At 39.3% G+C, this 20,446-nt stretch overlaps 1 protein-coding gene across 1 annotated transcript in view; it reads right to left on the bottom strand.

The window, feature by feature from the left end:
- The window catches only part of MROH9 (maestro heat like repeat family member 9), a 161,005-nt gene that overhangs the window by 70,573 nt on the left and 69,986 nt on the right, over window positions 1–20,446 (bottom strand). The window contains exons 2-5 of the mRNA XM_089299380.1: window positions 11,219–11,298; window positions 10,171–10,306; window positions 9,510–9,596; window positions 7,914–8,018 (exon numbers count right to left, since the gene is read on the bottom strand). Of these exons, the coding sequence (XP_089155506.1) occupies window positions 7,914–8,018; window positions 9,510–9,596; window positions 10,171–10,306; window positions 11,219–11,298 (408 nt within the window). The remainder of the gene's footprint in view (window positions 1–7,913; window positions 8,019–9,509; window positions 9,597–10,170; window positions 10,307–11,218; window positions 11,299–20,446) is intronic.

Raw genomic sequence — 20,446 nt, 5'->3', positions numbered from 1 at the left:
ATGTATCGCCCCCCCCACACCCACTCAATTTCTTTGCCACATAGGTTGTTCAATCTTGAGTAACATATGTGGCTACATAAAATATAAGAAGAGAAGCCGGCGCCGCGGCTCACTAGGCTAATCCTCCACCTTGCGGCGTCGGCACACCGGGTTCTAGTCCTGGTCGAGGCGCCGGATTCTGTCCCGGTTGCCCCCCTTCCAGACCAGCTCTCTGCTGTGGCCAGGGAGTGCAGTGGAGGATGGCCCAAGTGCTTGGGCCCTGCACCCCATGGGAGACCAGGAGAAGCACCTGGCTCCTGCCATCGGATCAGCGTGGTGCGCTGGCCGCGGCGGCCATTGGAGGGTGAACCAACAGCAAAGGAAGACCTTTCTCTCTGTTTCTCTCTCTCACTGTCCACTCTGCCTGTCAAAAAAAAAAAAAAAATTAAAAAAAAGTAAGAAGAGAGAGAGAGAGAGAGAAGCATGGAAATTAAAGAAGAGAGTGTAGGAGGCAAAGACACTTGAATTTTGCATTTTTTGAAACAAAAAAGTCTTTGCTAACATGCAGTTTGGCAAATAGTGGCATGGCCTCCTGGGTATTCTTATCTCTAAGACAAGTGACTACTATTCCTAGATAACTGCTATGATGGTTGGAGTAGGTATTGGTGATAAAAGTCAGACTTCAAGTAAACCTTGCCGGGGGACCAAAAGGCCTGCTGCTTCTGCTGTGTCCTTTTTTTCTTCTCCATGTCCCCTTATCTCTGCTCCTCATTTGGCTTAACTTACCTGTGTGTGAGTGTGTGTGTGCGTGTGTGTGAGTGTGTGTGTGTGTGTGTGTTGGGAAGGCAGCAGCAGAGAGAGTACCTGAGAAAAAGCTCCAATGTGACCTAGGTTCATGGGCCATAATGGAATTGGAATGATAGGAATGATGGTCTCAGTTGGAGACAGGAAGATAATTGCTATCTCCTGTGTATGTTCCTCTTCAATTTTTTTGGCCCATACTTTTGAAAAAGGCTGGCTTAGGACTCCCAGTTTTAGGAGACCTATAACTTCTAGAATCTAGAAGCAGATTTTAGGAGATGCATCTACTCTAGGCCCTAAGGAGAAATAGTTTTGTTTCCTGGGGTGTCCTTTTCGCTGTATGTGCATTCCGGATTTCCCTTTTCCATCTGATGGCAAGATCTGAAGGACCACCATTGTGTTATGGGTTGGAGTTCTCTGTTGGGCATGATGGAGGAGACACACTTGTCGTAGATTAGATTCACTGATGTTGGGGGCATTTGCCTGGGACTGGCCCTCAGATCTCACTGAATTACAGTTTTTGCCTTGAATATCCTCTCTGGTTAGTCCCTCTCATGAACTTGTGGATGTGTAATTCTCAGCCAGTGTTTTCAAAGGAACACAAGATCTGTCTAGGTGGATGTCTCTAGCAGAGTAGGTATGTCCAGGTCTAGGTTGTGTTTTTCCTTACCTTCACCTACTAAAAAGGTGAGTGTTTAGAGAATGCAGAATGACCTAGTATAGGCTGTGAGAGGAACAAGGCAGTGAAGATGGTGGAGCACACTGATTCTACCTTTCACAGTCTGTTTGGATGTGGACCAACCACAGGTTACACCTCCTCAAAACCAGGCTTTGAGAACTTTCAATATAACATGGCTTTTATACAAAATATATACAATGACTATGAAAAATCCATAACTGAAGACCTGAAGAAGTAGCTTCTCAATTCTCACTCCACAACCTAGGTGCTCTTGTTGGGTTTTCTGGTCTTTACCAGAGCCTTTCTTCTTTGCAGATCTGCCTCTCCAATTCCTTGTCCTAACAATGCTAATAATTTTAAGTGTTAGATTTTAGAGGCAATTAGTCCTAAGTGTTTTGAGTTCCTTCCTCTAGAAGTGACTCCTGTAGCTCTAAACAATGTATTTCCACTTCTGTTTTTAACATCAATTTTGGACAATGCCTAAGTATTCCTGCCATAATAAATTGGTATTTAGCTCAATTACATGTCTCCACTTTGCCACAATATTTTGAATAGAATTTGTTACTCATCACAGTATACAAGAGTACTTTAAAACTATTGTGAAAAATGCATCAAAATGCTTTTTATTTAGGTGCAAAAATGGAAATCCATGCAATATAAAAATTGTATAACGCTTTTCATGAACTTTTTATGACACCTCATGTTGCCATTTTTAATTCTTTTACTCTTTGTTTTGATAATATAGTAACACTTGCTCCATAAAACAGGGAAATCTTGTAGTTCTTCAGCTTAATAGTGTGAGCAAATTGGAGCAGTCTTATTTTCTTCAACTTCCCTCCACCACCTTCTCCTTTCAAACTTCTGTTACGTGTAGTTTACTTTTTGCATTCTTCATTACAATAAAAGATTTTGTAACAAAAAACTTACCAATATATCCATTTTTAACAATTCATTGTTGTGTGAGAAGCATATCTATGCTATACCAAACATTTTCATCACCAAAAGTAGAAACTGTTTCCCATTAAGAAGTTATTTATTGCCCCTCTCTTTCCATCCCTGTCAATCACAAATCTGCTTTCTGTCTCTAAGGATTTTCCTATTCTATTATTTCTATAAATGGAATCATACAATATATAGGCTTTTCTGTCTGATTTCCTTGTCCTATTATGGTTTTTTAAAGATTTATTTATTTGAAAGGCAGAGTTACAGAGAAGCAGAGAGAAAGAGAGAGACAGAGAGAGAGAGGTCTTCCATCTACTGGTTCACTCCCCAATTGGCCACAACAGCTAGAGATGCACCAATCCGAAGACAGGAGACAGGAACTTCTTCTGGGTCTCTCACATGGGGGCAGGGGCCTAAGTACTTGGGACATCTTCAACTACTTTCCCAGGCCATAGCAGAAAACTGGATGGGAAGTAGAGCCAGCACTGCAGGTGGCGTCCCACCTCTTACTACGTTTTAAAGACCCATCTTGTAGCATATATCAGATTTAACTCCCTTCTGCCTGGGTAATATTCAGTATTATGGATAAAGCATATTTTATTTTCTTTTCCATCTATTGAGGGAAATTTCAGTTGGTTCCATTTTGTGGCTCCTGTGGATTTTGCTACAATGAACACTTATGTACAAGTTTTCTTTTTTTAATACCTGCTTTAAATTGGGTAGTTATGTACTTTGAATTGCTGGGTCAAATGGAAATTCTGTGCTTAAATAGTTAATAACTGCTTTAACTGTTCAGTTCATAACATTTGCATTGTGTGCAGTAACTCATTTAGTGCTTGGTCTGTGAGTCTAAAAAATTGAAAATCAATAATATTGCTTCATTCTGACTAAAATTGCTCAACACATAGACCATGTCCACTTTGGTTATACTCCTTTTTAGCATATACTTATATGTTTTCTATGCCTTTGGAGGACAACATTTTAAAAATATTTTTGGAAATTTATTTCATATTTTTCAAGGAGAACAACTTATCTGTGCCCTGCATTATCCATTTTTGATAGTCATGTTTTTCTCTTTATCTACTTTCATCTCTTTTATATGAAGGTTTTTATCAACTTTCTGGCAAAGTTGATTATCTATTTGTATTTAGGAATATATTGCCCCCTAGTGGACTTTTGTTTGTTAGCAAGGTTTATAACCTTTTCAATCTACTTTGCCATGGCTGGAGAGACTGCTGGCAATGTTGAGGTCATGCTATGCTATAGCCATGCTGAACGCAAGATTCTATTTGGAAGGAACTTGAAAAAAAAAATTGATTTTGAAAAAAAAAGTCCTTCAATTTCATCTGCCAATGAGCTCATATGTCAAAGGGGAATGGGAGGTAACATGGATTTTTCTTCTTATTTTTTTAAAAGATTTTATTTATTTATTTGAGAAGTAGAGTTATAGACAGTGAGAGAGAGAGACAAAGAGAGACAGAGAGAGACAGAGAGACAGAGAGAAAGGTCTTCCATCTGCTGGTTCACTCCCCAAATGGCCTCGACGGCTGGAGCTGGGCCAATCTGAAGCCAGGAGCTACTTCCAGGTCTCCCACATGGGTGCAGGGGTACAAGCACTTGGGCCATCTTCTACTGCTTTCCCAGGCCATCACAGAGACAGCTGGAACTAGAACCAGCACTCATGTGGGATACCGGTGTTGCAGGCGAAGAATTAACCTACTGTGCTGCAGCACCAGGCCCAACATTGAATTTTTTTTTTTGACAGGTGGAGTGGACAGTGAGAGAGAGAGACAGAGAGAAAGATCTTCCTTTACCGTTGGTTCACCCTCCAATGGCTGCTGCGGCCAGCGCGCTGCAGACAGTGCACCGCGCTGATCCGATGGCAGGAGCCAAGTACTTCTCCTGGTATCCCTTGGGGTGCAGGGCCCAAGAACCTGTGCCATCCTCCACTGCACTCCCTGGCCACAGCAGAGAGCTGGCCTGGAAGAGGGGCAACCGGGACAGAATCCGGCACCCTGACTGGGACTAGAACCTGGTGTGCCGGCGCCGCTGTCAGCTGCCAATTAGTGCATGTGTTTCTACTCTCACTTTGCCTCCTTGTCATCTATGCTCCAGAATCTTCAAGGTTCTCCAGGGTAAACTGTCTCCCTTTTCAATTGCCCCCCCCCCCCAATCCTAATGGTCATGAGCTCCTGCCACTCAATTCCTCTGTAAAACTTTGGTCCTTTATCTCATTAGTCTTTCAGAAGGTTGTCTCCATCTGTAGCCCATTAACCCAGTCACTAATCTCCTTGTTGCTGTGAATTTATACCTTTAACAAATTGTGTTCCTATCATTTTGTGGCAAGAGAGGAGAAACACATGTGGGCAACCTGTTAGTTTTAGCAGGAAATACTCCTTCTAACTTTAAATGCTGATGTGCCAACAGGAGAGAGCTTAGAGAAAGTCCGCTACAGAAAGTCTGTAAGATGACTTGTTTAGCTGACATTTCTTTGTTGAAAATTGAATTATTTAACTGAAAGAAAAATACTGAGTGTTGGAGTTTCTCCACCCCGATGTCCACATGGTTCATGTCAGAGGAATTATCACCTTAAAGTATTTCTGACAAAATAAAAATGGTACTCAAGATTGTGCAATACGTCAACAGCTTCTGAGACTCTAGAAGATATAACATAGGGTGATTATGGAGAAAAAAAGTATTTATTCAGTGTATCAACAACATCTGAGAACAGAATATGTAATCAACTATATTTGTTGGTAAAACAAATATTTATTGTGTTTTTTAACAGTGTGCTGGATAGAGATACATAGAACAGGACTGTGGGAAGCTCAGCTTTTAATTTATCAACAACATTTTTTGATTATTTTGTTTTATATATTTGTTCTCCTCTATTGATTTTACTTACTTAACCATCCTTAGAAGCCATTACTTACAAGTGAAAGCTAACTTCCACAGCCGTGGACTTTCTATGCTTCCATGACCATGATTCCAGCTCTTTATGTTCTGTAAAATGCTGATATACTTCCACCTGGCGGCAATTAGTGAACATTGCAGAACAGAGATTATCCCCTTGGTTTCCCCCGAAAATCACAGTTAAACGCCAGGAAACTTCAAACAAGAATTTACTAAAGCTTTGGGCTTTGTACACAGATTTAGATAGTCATTCTTGCATGGTTGAAGGGTCGGTGGTGTACAAGGGAGAATGAACTCTGATACAACGACGCAAAGGGAGAAGACGCAGTTGGTATTGTGGCCCAGCAGGTTAAACTGCCTGTTACCATGCATGCATCCCACTTGAGTCCTAGTTACTCTGCTTCTGATCCAGCTTCCTGCTAATGTCCTTGGGAAGGCAGTGGATGATGGTTCAAGTACATGGGCTCCTGCCACCCACATGACAGACCTAGATGAGTTCCTGGCTCCTGATTTTGACCTGGCTGTTGTGAGCATTTGGAGAGTGAACCAGTGGATGGAAGATTTATCTCTCTTTATTCCTCGCTCCCTGTCACTCTGCCTTTCAAATAAATCAATATTAAAAAAATAAGAGGAAGGAGAGTAAAAAGTTATAGAGTTATAGAACATTTCAAAATATGTTACCTGTACTTGAGTCACACTCACTACAATAAATATTCAAATGCAGAGAGAATAATGTGATAAAAAGCACTCAAACAGTTGGCATCAAATCTTTGGTGAGAGTGTAACATAAATAAGGGACTGTGTGAACTGTGTATAAACAGGCCTAAGTAGTGAATTACTCTTTATCTCAAGCCTCACTTGCAAATTTTTCTCTGATGAATCTTCAGGACATTTGTATGGACAGCTCAAATCATTTTGGAAGGGGAGACAGGCTGCCTTCCCAGATCAGGGAATCAAAAGTGTTAAACAAGATACTTCGCTTCTCTTCCTTCCGGGCAGTGAAATGCCGGTTCACCAAAGTTGATTTTAAACAAAGCAGTAAAATTCAGATATGTGATAAGGTTGATCTAGTGTTATTTGTCTCTGTACATCTGAGATCTGTTTATACAAGTAGTAGAAAATGACTACATGAAGCTACTTCATGAATGCACAACTCCAGCCTCCTTTGAACTTGATGCCTACTGCAATGACTCAAGCAATCAGATAAGCAATTAATAGAGTAATTATTAATAGAGTAATTTAAAAAGTCGCTTTGAGAGGCTGGTGTTGTGGCCCAGTGAGTTTTGCTGCTGCCTGCAACACTAGCATCCTACATGAGCACCAGTTCTAGTGCTCGCTGCTTCATGTCTGATCCAGTTCCCTGATAATTTTAGTGCCATGGAAAACAGGGGAAGATGGCTAAGTGTTTGCACTCCTGCTACACATGTGGGAGACCTGGATGTAGTTCCTGACTCCTGGCTTCAGCCTGGTCCAGCCTTGGAGGTTATGGCCATTTAGGGGAGCAAAACAGTGGATACAAGATACCTTTCTGTCTGTGTGTCTCCCTTTTTCTCTGTAATTCTGCCTTTAAATTAACTAAGTAAATACATCTTTTTAAAAATCACTGTGAAGGCTGAGTTGGAAAACAAAGACCAAAGCAAAATGTGCAGTCTCTACATAGAAGAGTGTTCATAGATATTGTGAGGTTTCTGAGAAGGCAAGTCATCGTGCCATTCAAAGTACAGAAAATCTCACTAAACATTTGCAATTATGAGATACCTATTTATTCTCTATTAAAGGTACAATTAGAAAGATTGATGTATTGCAGGGTATATGAAAGTGTATGGAAATTTGCACTCTGTTAGTAACTAGGATGTAAATTGGAAGACAATTTTCATTATTCATCTTTAAGCTATCACATGTTCTGATCTGACCATTATCTCTCACAGCATTTCCAAGTACATGGTCACATACTTGCAGAGATGACAATTTTGTATGTTTGAAGTAGAAAAACTTAAAATATACCTCATGTTAGTCTACTCAATGATAGATTATCATTCATCAAAACAATAGGATATATGCTGTGTTTAAAATAATTAAATAGGGACAAGTATTCAGGCATAGTGGATTAAGGAATGTCAGCATCCCATAGCAGAGTGCCTGGTTCAAGTCCTAGCTACTCTGCACTTCTGATCCAGCTTCCTGCTAATTCACATGAAAGGCAGCAGGTGATGGAGACTTAATTTCTATCTCTAGCATGCTCTAACATGAAAGTACTTGAGAATTACTTACACAAATTTAAGATAAATGAAAAATAATTTAAAGGATTTTTAAGAGCAAAATGATGTTACAAATTTCATTGATTGTGGTCCACAGAGAGAATTGAGAGAGTTGGGAAAATCCTGGCTTGATCCACTCCTACTATTTCTGAGAAGTGTAGTGCATCCTCATTCATTGTCTGAAACATTATGCCCAGATTGATACAAAGTCATGTAAGATATTGACTCATTTCCAAACTTATCAATGCAGTAATATACTGCCTTCAATATTTAAAAGGTAGTGAGCAGCAATATAGAAATAGTCTTCAGAAGGAGAGGCATTATTGCATTTTGTGACTTACATATTCCCTGACTTTCCTTGATGCGAAATTTAACACCCTGCTGATGATCACCATTACTCTCTCTTGCAGGTATGAACTATCTTCATGCATCCATACAGCCATCTCCTGTTGGAAACACAAGGGTCACTCTGTTACTGTGGCATTGCCACTTCCCAAAGTCCTCCCCTGCTAGTCTGTAATGCCACCAATTCAGCAGTTCCTACAGTATACTGATTATTTCACACTTAATCTAATTTTATCTAAAAATACAGCCAATATGCATCTAGGATGCTACTACATTGAATATAAAAAACACATCCTGGATTTATTTGATTCAATTCTATTCATGTATCCACTAATGTTGCTGTAAGAGTCACTTTGTCAGGCAACATGAAAAGCTTAGCAATCAACTGCTTCACCACTCATTTTCTTTCAGAGTATGTATTCTTTGAAAAAAAACACATAATCTGCCTTTTGATTTTAAAACAGAATTGAAGTGTTATTTGATCCTCAAAGGGCATCTCAGCTCAGAAATCATCTGCAAATTTACCACTCAGAAATATTCTGGCTCATGGTTAGAAAGTACCTTTTAGGAGGCAGCTTGTAATAACGGAATTAGTCATGAGGGCTCCCCATGAGCTCATCACCTTACTGCAGACCCCGGCTCTCAACACTGCTGCATTAGGGATTAAATTTTCAACACATGAATTGGAGGCATATTCAAATTGTAGCATTTTACCTCTAACCACGCTCTCCAAATTCATGTTCTTCTTATATGCAAAGTATATTCATTACATCACAATAACTCCAAAGTCATAATTCATTTCAGCACCAACCTAAACATTTCAAATCTAGAATCTCATCTGACTCATGTAAGTGAGAATGAAGGCACAATCCACTGAATCCAGTTTCTCTCTAGCTGTGAGCCTGTTATATGTTTCCAGAATGGTGTGTCAGACAGGGGGTAGACATCTTCATCTCAAAAGGGAGCAATAACAAGAGGAGAGGGAGTCAAACTCATCATTTTATCAGAAACCCAGTCAGTAATAACTAACCCACTTCTGCAAAAATTACATTCAACTACTCATGAAAGCACAACCCTCATGACCTAAACACCTTTCAAAGGGGCCCCCTCCAAACGCCATCACATTAGGGATTAACTATCTAATACATGAACTTTGCAGGACACGTTTAAATCATAGAAAGTGATATCCATGAAGACAGAATGCCACAGGATTCTAAACCTCAAGAAGTGATGGGGAAGAAGCATGTGTATAGATGTTGTCACAGTATGGTTCATTTTATGTGTACTTGAAGGTAGGTGAAGTCAACACTATTCTCTGCTGCTCTATATTATATGTACTGTATTATTCGTAAAATGCAGCTTCTCCAGTGTCTGTTGAAGCCATGTCCTCAAAATCGATTTCTTAAAATGTACGCCTTTATAATTGAATTAAAGGAAACTGATTTCTTTTTGTGAGTAATTTCACTCCTTGGGAAGTAAAGACAAATTTTCAGCCACAAATACTTGAAAGAGATGGAAATGTGGCACATGGGAAATAAATGAAACAGTTAATTTGTATTTATGACAAAATTTCTGATTTCCTTTTGCTTTACCTTTAAGATCTGTAGCTTGTAGAGATCTTTAGATACTAAGATCAGAAGAGTGTCTTCATATATGTTTAAAATATTTTGATATAAACTCTGAAATACAAAAAAAGAGTGTGCTACTAACCAGTCAACATCAGATAAAATTTTATTTGATAGATATCATTTTGCCTCCAAATGTCTTAATTTCTCTTCATAAACAAGATAAGAAAGGAGAGGAGTGAATATGCTAATGTGAGCCATCAATACATCATGCATTTTTTTTCCCCAGTTTATGGAGCAAGCACACTCCTAGCAATGTGGAGGAAACAGAAACTGAAGATGTTGCTGATCTTGCTAGAGAAAGCTTTCTAACTTCACTTTTCTCTGATCCTATTCCCTTTCTGGGAGCACTTGATAGTAACCTCTCCACCATCACAAAATCAATTAACCAGAAACATCTTCACCCATTGGTTCCTCTAAGTTCTTTGCAACCCATTAAATCTCATGGTTTGTGGAATTCACAAGGAATCCAGAGACAAAGATTAGTTCTAGACAGGACTATGTCTTGCTATATCTAAGAATAGTAAAGGAGAAGACAATAAATACTGTGACCCACTGAGAGGCTCTCTGAAGGACTGCTGCGGTGTGTAACGGTGTCTTATTGTGAGTAGAGGAAAGAAGAGCTTACCACCAGGTCCACCATGTCCTCGGCACAGGTTCCCAAGCCTCTCACTTCATCAAGTTGTGGTATGGAAAATACCATTTTAAAGGCTGCCTCTATTATATGCAATTGAATTTCAAATTGAATATAGGGATCCACATAGCTGACAAAAAAAAATTAAATGGTTAAGAAAAAAAATGTCACGCAACTTTAGTAGTATTTTTCTGGTGATAAAAGTGCACTAAAACATGAGGTCCAGGGGTTAATGCTGTAGTGTAGCAGGTAAAGCCACCACCTGCAGTGCCAGTATCCCATATGGGTGCTGGTCTGAATCCTGCTGCTCCACTTCTCTCCCTGCTATCGCCTGGGAAAGCAGTAGAAGATGATCCAAATCCTTGGGCCCCCAACCCACGTGGGAGACCCAGAAGAAGCTTCTGGCTTCAGATCGGCATAGCTCTGGCCATTGCAACCATTTGGGGAGTGAACCAGTGGGTGGAAGACCTCCCTCTCTCTCTCTCTTTCTCTCTCCCTGCCTCTGCCTCTCTGTAACTCTTTTAGTGTTTGGCTTTATATAACACACATTTGCCATATCTTCTCTTTAAAATGGCAGTGATATTTTAAATATAAAATAATCAATTTCTTTGCAAAGAATAATCTACACTAAATTATTTGGACATAAAATATATTTCTTTCTATAAACATAATTTTGTAAAGTAGGGTTAAATTCCTAGTCAAGTTCATATACCCACACTACAGTTTAGGAGTGAAACTGCATAACTGCCATAATTTCTGTAATCGGTGATATTATGTTTTCTACATTTTGATTTTACATTTCTGATAGTGGACTGCATCTTCAAATTCATGGCAAAAGAAATCTACCCATATCCAACAAGAAGGACTATCTGTTTATCCATGTAGTACAGAAAGATTGGGGAAAACCACAAGACAGAAATAATTGTTGCTGAGTTCAGGTGGTGGGATTTGGAGTTTTTTTTTTTGTTTTTCACAATTGTGATGTTTCTGAAAACTAACACTTTTCAATCAATGAGAAACAAGAACATGAAGTTTATTGTACCTGGAGTTTGTGGCTAGGATCATGGATTGATGACATAACAGTCCTGCGTATGCATCCCACAAACTGGCAGCTTTGTGCTCCTACGTACCACAAAGAAGTAATATCAATGATCATAGTTCAGTGAGGCTCATAACGTCATAAGTATTTCTCTCTCTTTTTTGGTAGAGACTGAAGGGACAACATCAGTTTTGAAAATAAGTCCAGGAATTCATAGAAGTGTTGAGACCAGAAAAGCTGTAATTTAAGTTCACAGTAGTATGTTGGCCTAAGTGGCGGTGTTTTACAACCCACCACAGTTTTTCATAATTAGCATTTCCAGATGCCATGTTGTTAGGAGTACTGTTTTCCAGGTACACTTTTTAATTCCACTGTAACTTGGATTCAGTGTGGAATCCACCTATAAAACTGTCAGCAGTGCAATTTAAGTCAGGTTTGCTGAAAAATGAATAAATTTGCACTGCAGAAATGAAAATCACATACAGGTCAATATACAGCTATCTAATGTTATGATTTAACCTTTAAAATGATAGTTAAAAGAATTCCATTAATAGATTATACTACAGGCTGGCGCCACGGCTCACTTGGCTAATCCTCTGCCTGCGGCGCCGGCATCCTGGGTTCTAGTCCCAGTCGGGGCGCCGGATTCTGTCCCGGTTGCCCCTCTTCCAGGCCAGCTCTCTGCTGTGGCCTGGGAAGGCAGTGGAGGATGGCCCAAGTGCTTGGGCCCTGCATCTGCCTGAGAGACCAGGAGGAAGCGCCTGGCTCCTGGCTTTGGATCGGCGCAGCGCACCGGCCGTAGCAGCCATGGGGGGGTGAACCAACAGAAAAAAGGTAAACATTTCTCTCTTTCATTCTCTAACTCTGCCTGTCAAAAAAAAAAAAAATAGGTTATACTATAGGGGCTGGCGCTGTGGTGTAGCGGTAAAGCCACCACCTGCAGTGCCAGCATCCCATATGGGCGCCCGGTTTCAGTCCTGGCTGCTCCACTTCCTATCCAGCTCTCTGCTGTGGCCTGGGAAAGCAGTAGAAGATGGCTCAATTCCATGGGTCCCTGCACCCATGTGGGAGACCTGCAAGAAACTCCTGGCTCCTGGCTTCGGATCGGCACAGCTCCAGCTGTTGCAGCCAATTGGGAAGTGAACCAGTGGATAGAAGACCTCTCTCTCTGCCTCTCTTCTCTCTCTGTAACTCTGCCTTTCAAATAAATAAACAAATCTTTCAAAAAAAAGATTATTGTACAATTTTCAAGAAACTGAAGAAGCAGTAGAACTCATTTAGCCAAGAGAACCTTGAGAAAGAATAAAGCAGAGGCATCTGGGTCAGTTCAGCAGCACAGCAGGTAAAGCCACTGCCTGCAATGCTGGCATCCCATACGAGCACTGATTCGAGTCCTGGTTGCTCTACTGCCATCCAGCTCCCTGCTAATGCACTCAAGAAAGCAGCAGAGGATGGCCCAAATGGTTGGTCCCTGCCACCAAAGTGGGAGACCAGAAGAAGCTTGGTCTGGCCCAGCCTAGCCATTGCAGCCAAGTGAACCAGCAGATGGAAGATCTTTATGTCTTTCTCTTTTCATCTCTCTCTCTCTCTCTCTCTCTCTCTCTATCTCTCTCTCTAACAGTGCCTTCCAAATAAATAAATGAATCTTAAAAAAAAATCTGGAGGCATTGCCCCTCCTGACATCAGGAATACTACTTAAGCTACCATAATTTCAACAGTATGGACAGTCATAAATATAAACACATAGACCAATGGAATGAAACAGAGTCCAGAAATAAATTCATCTCTATATGATGCCAAAGGTACACAATGGAATGGAGAACGGATATTCTCTTCAATAATGGTGTTGAGAAAACTAGATGGGCAGAGGCAAACACACTAAATTCAGTTCTTATATCATGTACAAAATTTAAGTCATAATGGATTAAAGACCTAAATTTAAGATCTGAAAGTATAACTAACACTCCTGAAAGAATATGTAGGGAAAAAAGGTTACCATTAGTCTTGGCATTAAAATTTTGGGGTGTGGCATCTAAAATATAAGTAAGCAAATGAAAACACACAAAAGAGATTTCATCAAACTTAGAAAGGTTTCAGAAAAAGAAAATCAACAAAACAAAGGTAACCTATGAAAAGGAAAAAAATGTTTGAAAACAACAAAAGACCACAGTTCTACAGGAGTATAAACACGAGCTAAATATACTAATCAAATTAGACAGTAGGTAAGAAGTGTCGATGAGGGTATGAAGAAAAGAGAATCCACACACACTGTTGATGTGAATGTAAGTTAACAGCCATTATGGAAAATAGTATGTTTAACTTTTAAAGAAGTTAAACATGAAACTGTCTTATGATCCAGCAATCTCACTGATGAGAATACATTTAAAAAAAAGAAATTAGAATCTCAGAGATATCTGTTCTCCCCTGTGCTTTGAAGCACTATTGATGCTAACCAAGCTATGGAATCAACCTAAGGGTTTGTCAGTGAATGCTTGGATAAAGAAAATGTGGTAAATAAATAATGGAATACTATTTATCCCTGAAAATAAGAAAATCTTGTCATTTATAACAGCATGAATAAACTTGGAGGAGACTATGCTAAGCGAAATAAGCTAGGTATAGAATGAGAAGTACCATATCATTTCACTTCTATTAGGATCTAAAAAAAAATTGAAGGAGTGGGCATTTGACACTGCTGTTATTATGCCACTTTAGATCACCACATGCCATATCAGAGTGCCTGGCTTTGAGTCCAGGCTCCACTTCAATCTCCAGCTTCCTGCTAATGTGCACTTTGCGAGGCAACAGATAATGGCTCAAGCAGTTGGATTCCTGCCACTCATATGGGAAATCTGGATTGAGTTTCTTGCATCTAGCTTAAGCCTGGCCTAGCCCTGTCGGTTATAGGAATCTGGGGAGTGAGCAGACTACAGGAGATGTACGTCTCTCTGTGTGTTTCCCTGCCTAAATAAAATAATAACTAACTAATTAAATGAGTTTGCAGAATCAGAGAATAGCGGTCTCCGGGTGTTGGGGTGGGGAGGAAGGAAATCAGCATATGTTGCTAAAATAGTACAAACTTCGAGATATAAGATGAGTAAGTTATGAGTGTGTAATGTAGAGCATGGCTAGTATAGTTAATATTTTGCTTATTTGAAATTTGCTGAGAGTAGATCTTAAGTGCTCCCCAGCCCCCCAACACATACCATACTTCACACTACACACACACACACACTGCTAATTAAGTGTGTTAATGAAAGTGCTAGTAAGTGTATATGTAAATAAGTGTGTATATAAAATCATCATGTTGTGTACCTTAAGTGACTAGACAATAACATATATTTTCTTCCAATATACCTTATTCGTGTTCATGCAAGAATCTGTTGCAATGTCATGTTCTTGTTCAGAGCTGTTAATATTGGTCATATAAAGTCTCACTCTCTACTTCTGAAATAGTTCCAAGTTCCTTCCTAGTATATGCATTACAATGATGCATCTAAACAAATTTATTCTCGTTAATGCATAGGCAAATGCCTGACAATGATTCCTTACCACTCTAAAAAAGAAAAATGTCCTTTGTTTGCTAGATGCTGCCCCCCTGTTTCCAGAGTTAAGAGTATTTTGGGGTCTGGATCCTAGCTCTGGGGTGTGTGAGAGCTAGCCCAATGGGTAGGGCTCTTTACAGGTCTGTTAAGTTAGAGAAGCTTCTTATTTGGGGTCTGAACTAAAGCATGGCATTTCCCCATTGAGCATTCATATCCATTGCTAACATCTTTCTGGGCTATACTGAGACTGAGTGGTGCAGAAGAGATAATCCCCTGTCTCCAAATTATTAATAACATGTTTGCAATTAATTAATTCCTTATAAGACCAAATATGATTTTGCTTAAGATAATAATTCTTTGCTATGTTGATTAATAGCATACTATATGTTATCATAGAACATAAAATCTGCTTTATACAGACAGCTCTTGCTGTAACATAGAAAGCACACACAACATGTTCTGTGTGGTGATTTCTCTATCTTGAAACAAGAAATTTTCATACTCTTCATGAATTTAAGTCTATCTGTCCAGAAATTCATGAATCCCCACTTCTATAGGCAGTGACTAATTGAATATTCTGCCTCTATGGAAGCAATGATCCTTCAGGCCTGTTGCTTCAGTGAACTTTTCTCTTTGACCAGATTTTTAACTGGTAATGAATGCTTGGAAATAAATTTGTAATACTTACACTATTCTAAATAACTGGCTATATAGCCACAGCACCTTAAGAGACTGAAAAATATTGACTTCCATTTGCTGGGCCATACCTATGGAGATTTTGATATAATTTATCTGTAGTCAAACTCAGGTTTCTGAGGTATCTCCATACTGTTTTCCACAGTAGCTTTACCAGTTTACATTCCTTCCAACAGTGGATTAGGACACCTTATTCCCCACATCCTCACCAACATTTGTTGTTTGTTGATTTCTGTATGAAAACCATTCTAACTGGGGTGAGATGAAACATCATTGTGGTTTTGATTTGCAATTCCTTGATGGCTAGTGATCCTAAGCATTTTTTTCATGTGTCTGTTGACCATTTGGATTTCCTCTTTTTGAAAAATGTCTGTTTGAGTCTTTTGCCCATTTCTTAAGTGGGTTGTTTGTTTTGTTAATGTGAAGTTTCTTGATCTCTTTATGTATCTGGTTATTAATCCTTTATCAGTTGGATTGCTTGCAAATAATTTATCCCATCCTGTCAGTTGTTTCTTCACGTTGTTGAGTGTTTCTTTTGCAGTACAGAAACTTCTCAACTTGATGTAATCCCATTTGTTCATTTTAGCTTTGATTGTCTGTGCCCCTGGGGTCTTTTCCAACAACTCTTTGGTTGTGCCTATATCTTGCAGGGTTTGCCAATGTTCTCTAGTAACTTGATGGTTTCAGGTCAGAGATTTTAATTCATTTTGAGTGGATTCTTGTGTAAAGTGTTAGATATGGGTCTTGCTTCATACTTTGGCATATGGAGATCCAATTTTCCCAGCACCATTTGTTGGCGAGATTGTCCTAACTCCAGGGATTGATTTCAGCTCCTTTGTCAAACATAAGTTGGTTGTAGATGTTTGGATTGATTTCTGACATTTCTGTTCTGCTCCATTGGTCTATCTTAAGTTTGTTAATGTGATGTATCACATTGATTGATTTATGAATGTTGCACCATACCTGCATACCAGGGATAAATCCCATTTGGTCTGGGTGAATGATCCTTCTCATGTGTTGTTAGATTTGATTGGCTAGCATTTTGTTAAGGTTTTTTGTGTCTATGTTCATCACGGAAATTGGTCTGGAGTGCTCTTTCTCTGTTGCATCTTGTCATGTTTAGAAATGAAAAAGATGCTGGCTTCCTGGTAGGAGTTTGAGAAGATAGCTTCCTTTTCAATTGTTTTGAATAACTTGAGGAGAATTGGAGTTAATTTTAAAATGTCTGGTAGAATTCAGCAGTACAGCCATCAGGCCTAGACTTTTTTTTGTTGATAGGGCCTTTATTATTGATTCAATTTCTGTCTTGGTTATGGGTCTGTTTAGGTTTTCAGTGTCTTCATGGCTCAATTTAGGTAGGTTATATGTGTCCAGGAATCTATCCATTTCTTCTAGGTTTCCCAGATTGTTGCCATACAGCTCTTTGTAGTAATTTCTGATGATTCTTTTTATTTTTGTGGTGTCGTTGTTACATTTCTTTTTTAATTTCTAATTTTATTGATTTGGATCTTCTCTCTCCTGTTTTTGGTTCGTTGGGCCAATGATGTGTCAATTTTGTTTATTTTTTTTCAAAAAAAACAGCTCTTCATTTTGCTTATATTTTGTATTTTTGTTTCAATTTTGTTGATTTCTTCTCTAATTTTAATTATTTATTTTCTCCTACAAGCTTTTGGTTTGGATTGCAATTATTTTTCTAGATCCTTGAGATGCATTGATAGCTCATTTATCTGATACTTTTCCAATTTCTTGATGTAGGTACCAATTGCTATAAACTTTCCTCAACACAGCTTTTACTGTATGCCATAAGTTTTGATTTGTTGTACTGTAATCTTCATTTGTCTCCAGAAATTTTTTTTATTTCTCTTTTGATTCCTTCTATGACCCACTGTTCATTCAGGAGCATGCTGTTCAACCTCCATATGTTTCTATATGTTCTAGAAATTCTGAAGTTGCTGATTCCAGCTTTATTGCATTGTGTTCTGAGAAGATGCATGGTATGATTTCAATTTGTTTGAATTTGCTGAGACTTGCTTTATGATCTAGCATGTGGTCAATCATGGAGATGATTCCATGCACTGGTGAGAAGAATGTGTATTCTGCAACTGTAGGATGAAAATTCTGTAGATGTCCATTAGGTCTAGTTGGTCTATAGTGTCAATTAACTCTGGTGTTTCCTTGCCAATTTTCTGTCTGGTTCATCTGTCTATTACCAAAAGTGAGGTATTGAAGTCCCCCATCTATGTCTCTCTTTGGCTCTTTTAAATAGCCAGATAACCTGTAATTAGGTTCATATTCATTTATAATATTCACTTCTTCCTGTTGAATTGATCCCTTAATGATTATATAGTGTCCTTCTTTCTCTATTTTAACTTTTTTATGCTAAAGTCTATTTTGTCAGATACTGGATGGATACACAAGTTTTTGGTTTCTGTTAGCATAGAATATCTTTTTCCATCCTTTCATTTTCAATCTGCATGTGTCTTTGTTGGTGGGATGTATTTCCTGTAGGCAACAAATAAATGGGTTTTGTTTTTTAATTCATTTAGTCAGTTTGTGTCTTCTAACTGCAGAATTGAGGTCATTTACATTCAAAGTGACTACTGATGATTAATAAGTTCTCCCTGCCATTTTTCCATAAATATTCCTATTGTTTACTTTGGATTCCCTTTGTACTTCTACTAGGAGATTTTTTTGCCTTCACCTTCTTTCATAGTGATGACCATGTTTCTGTGTTTCTGTGTGTAACATATCCTTAATAATATTCTTAATTTTTTTTGTAATGCTGGGTGGGTGGTAACAAATTCTTTCAATTTCTGTTTGCTGTGAAAGATCTTTATTTCACCTGCATTCATTAAAGATAGCTTTTCAGGATACAGTACTCTGGGTTGACAGTTTTATTTCTCTTAAGACTTGGACTATATCTCACCATTCTCTCCTAACCTGTAAGGTTTCTGATAAGAAGTCTGCTTTGATTCTAACAAGAGATCCTCTGAAATCATCTGGAATTTCTCTCATTCACATATTAGAATCTTTTCTTTATGTTTTACTGTGGTGAGTTTGACTATAATGTGTCATGTTGAAGATTTTTTCTGATCATGTCTATTGGGAGTTCTATGTGCTTCCTGTACTTGGATATCCCTTTCTTTCTCCAAATTAGGGAAGTTTTCTGTTACTATTTCACTGAATTTCTGTGGTTCTGAAGGACTGGGGGGAGGGTGACCCCGGCTATTGCTGGGTGTGTGCACAGAGGCTGCCTGTGTCCACCTGTCTGTGTCCAAAATTGGTGTCATCTCTCCCCCTGCTGGCCTCAGGTCTGTGCTGTAGCAGGGAGAGGGGGAGGGAGGCAGATCACCTTCTCCCCCTCAACTTCTGGGTGATTGGTGGTCTGCTGTTGTGGGGATCCACGTAGGACTCCAGCAGCAGTTCACACAGCTCTCCCTCCCATTGTATTAGCAGTGCCGTGGGCCCGTGGTTCGCTAAGGCAGACATCCTCTTCCCCGGATCCAAGTTTGTGGGTCTTCTGTTGTGTATTTGCTCTCTCAGCATGGATCTGGACTGCCTCCACTGCTCTGGCAGGGTCTCTCATTGCAGCTCTCCCACACCTTTATCCTGAGAGTGTGCTCTCTCTCCTTTTTAAAATATAAATTTTGCTCTGCATAAATAAGACCATCCTGTTGCTACTCCACCATCTTGGAACCTCTGGTTATCACTTCTGACCAACAAGTGGTGTCCCCAACAGCCCTACTAAAGAGGAACTGATACCCTGGTGAAGTGTTACTTTCAAGATCCAGCTACATGTTCTGAATACTGTTGACTACATGTATTTGTTTCTTTTAGAAATTATGAAGCACAAATCTTCTTGACCCATGCGCAGGGTTTCCCAATAGCCAGAATCTCTCAAAGATATTCTCTGAGATTCCTGCTCTATCTTATAATGATTCTGCTTATATTTCCTAATCTATAATTCTGTTGGAGTAAAACAATCCCTTAATTCATTAAGTCCTCCTTGGCAAAACTCAGGTCTTTTCATAAGTGGGTCTCTCCCCAGCAGAAAGAAGGGGTCATCAAAGAGGGATGTACTTTTCTCTGAAGGGAGGAGAGAACTTCCACTTTGCTTATGGCCCTGTCTGAATACTGACGGAGTTTGTGGACTCAAAAGGTTTCCATAGCCTTGGCAGCTCATGTCAAGAGCCTCATGTGATCACTGACATCATAAATAAGAGTGTCAATTGCTAAGTCAACAACAGGAGTCACTGTGAACTTACTCCCCATGTAGGACTTCTGTCCTTAATGAGTTGTACTATGAGAATTAACTATAAAACTTTTTTTTCAAACAGTACTTTATACTTTGTGTGTCTGCGTGGGTGCAAATTGTGGAAATATTTACTTAGTATAGAGTTGGTCTTCTGTATATAAAATTAATTAAAAATGAATCTTAATGAAGAACAGGATGGGAGAATGAGTAGGCCTTGGGGTGGGTGTGGGGGTGGGAAGGCAGGTATGGGAGGAAGAACCACTATATTCCTAAAGCTATACCTATGAAATTTGTATTCATTAAATAAAAGCTTTCTTAAAAATAATAAGTGGGTCACTGACAGAAACTGTACTCTATCCACAACACCCACAACTTCCCTGCACACACTCTTCATTTGAGATATACCTGTTGTTGTAGGTGGATGCTGTGGGGGCACTTTGTAAATCTCTTGTCTCTCCTGTGTCTCAAACACTCTTTTCCTAAGCTTCTAGGAGTATTGGCAACTCTCAGATGAGTAGTGTGAAAATTTTTTTAGCCAACGAGCCTCCTTACCTAACATCATATCATGTCCTTGGGATTAACATATATTCAACCTCTTTAATATGAGGACACAAGGGCTCAGCTTCTTTCTCAAAGAGGTTGAACTCTGGACAGCCATCCCAGCTCCACAGCTCCCTTAGGTTCTCTGTTCTGTCTTGCAATTGCATATGAGTTCCACTCCTCTCTGTACTCAAC

Source organism: Oryctolagus cuniculus, chromosome 7, assembly GCF_051225735.1.
Source record: "Oryctolagus cuniculus isolate XC-2025 breed Fujian yellow rabbit chromosome 7, ASM5122573v1, whole genome shotgun sequence".
Taxonomy (NCBI): Eukaryota; Metazoa; Chordata; class Mammalia; order Lagomorpha; family Leporidae; genus Oryctolagus; species Oryctolagus cuniculus.
Note: the sequence above shows the minus strand (reverse complement) of the source record. Positions and strands in the feature narration are given on the sequence as shown.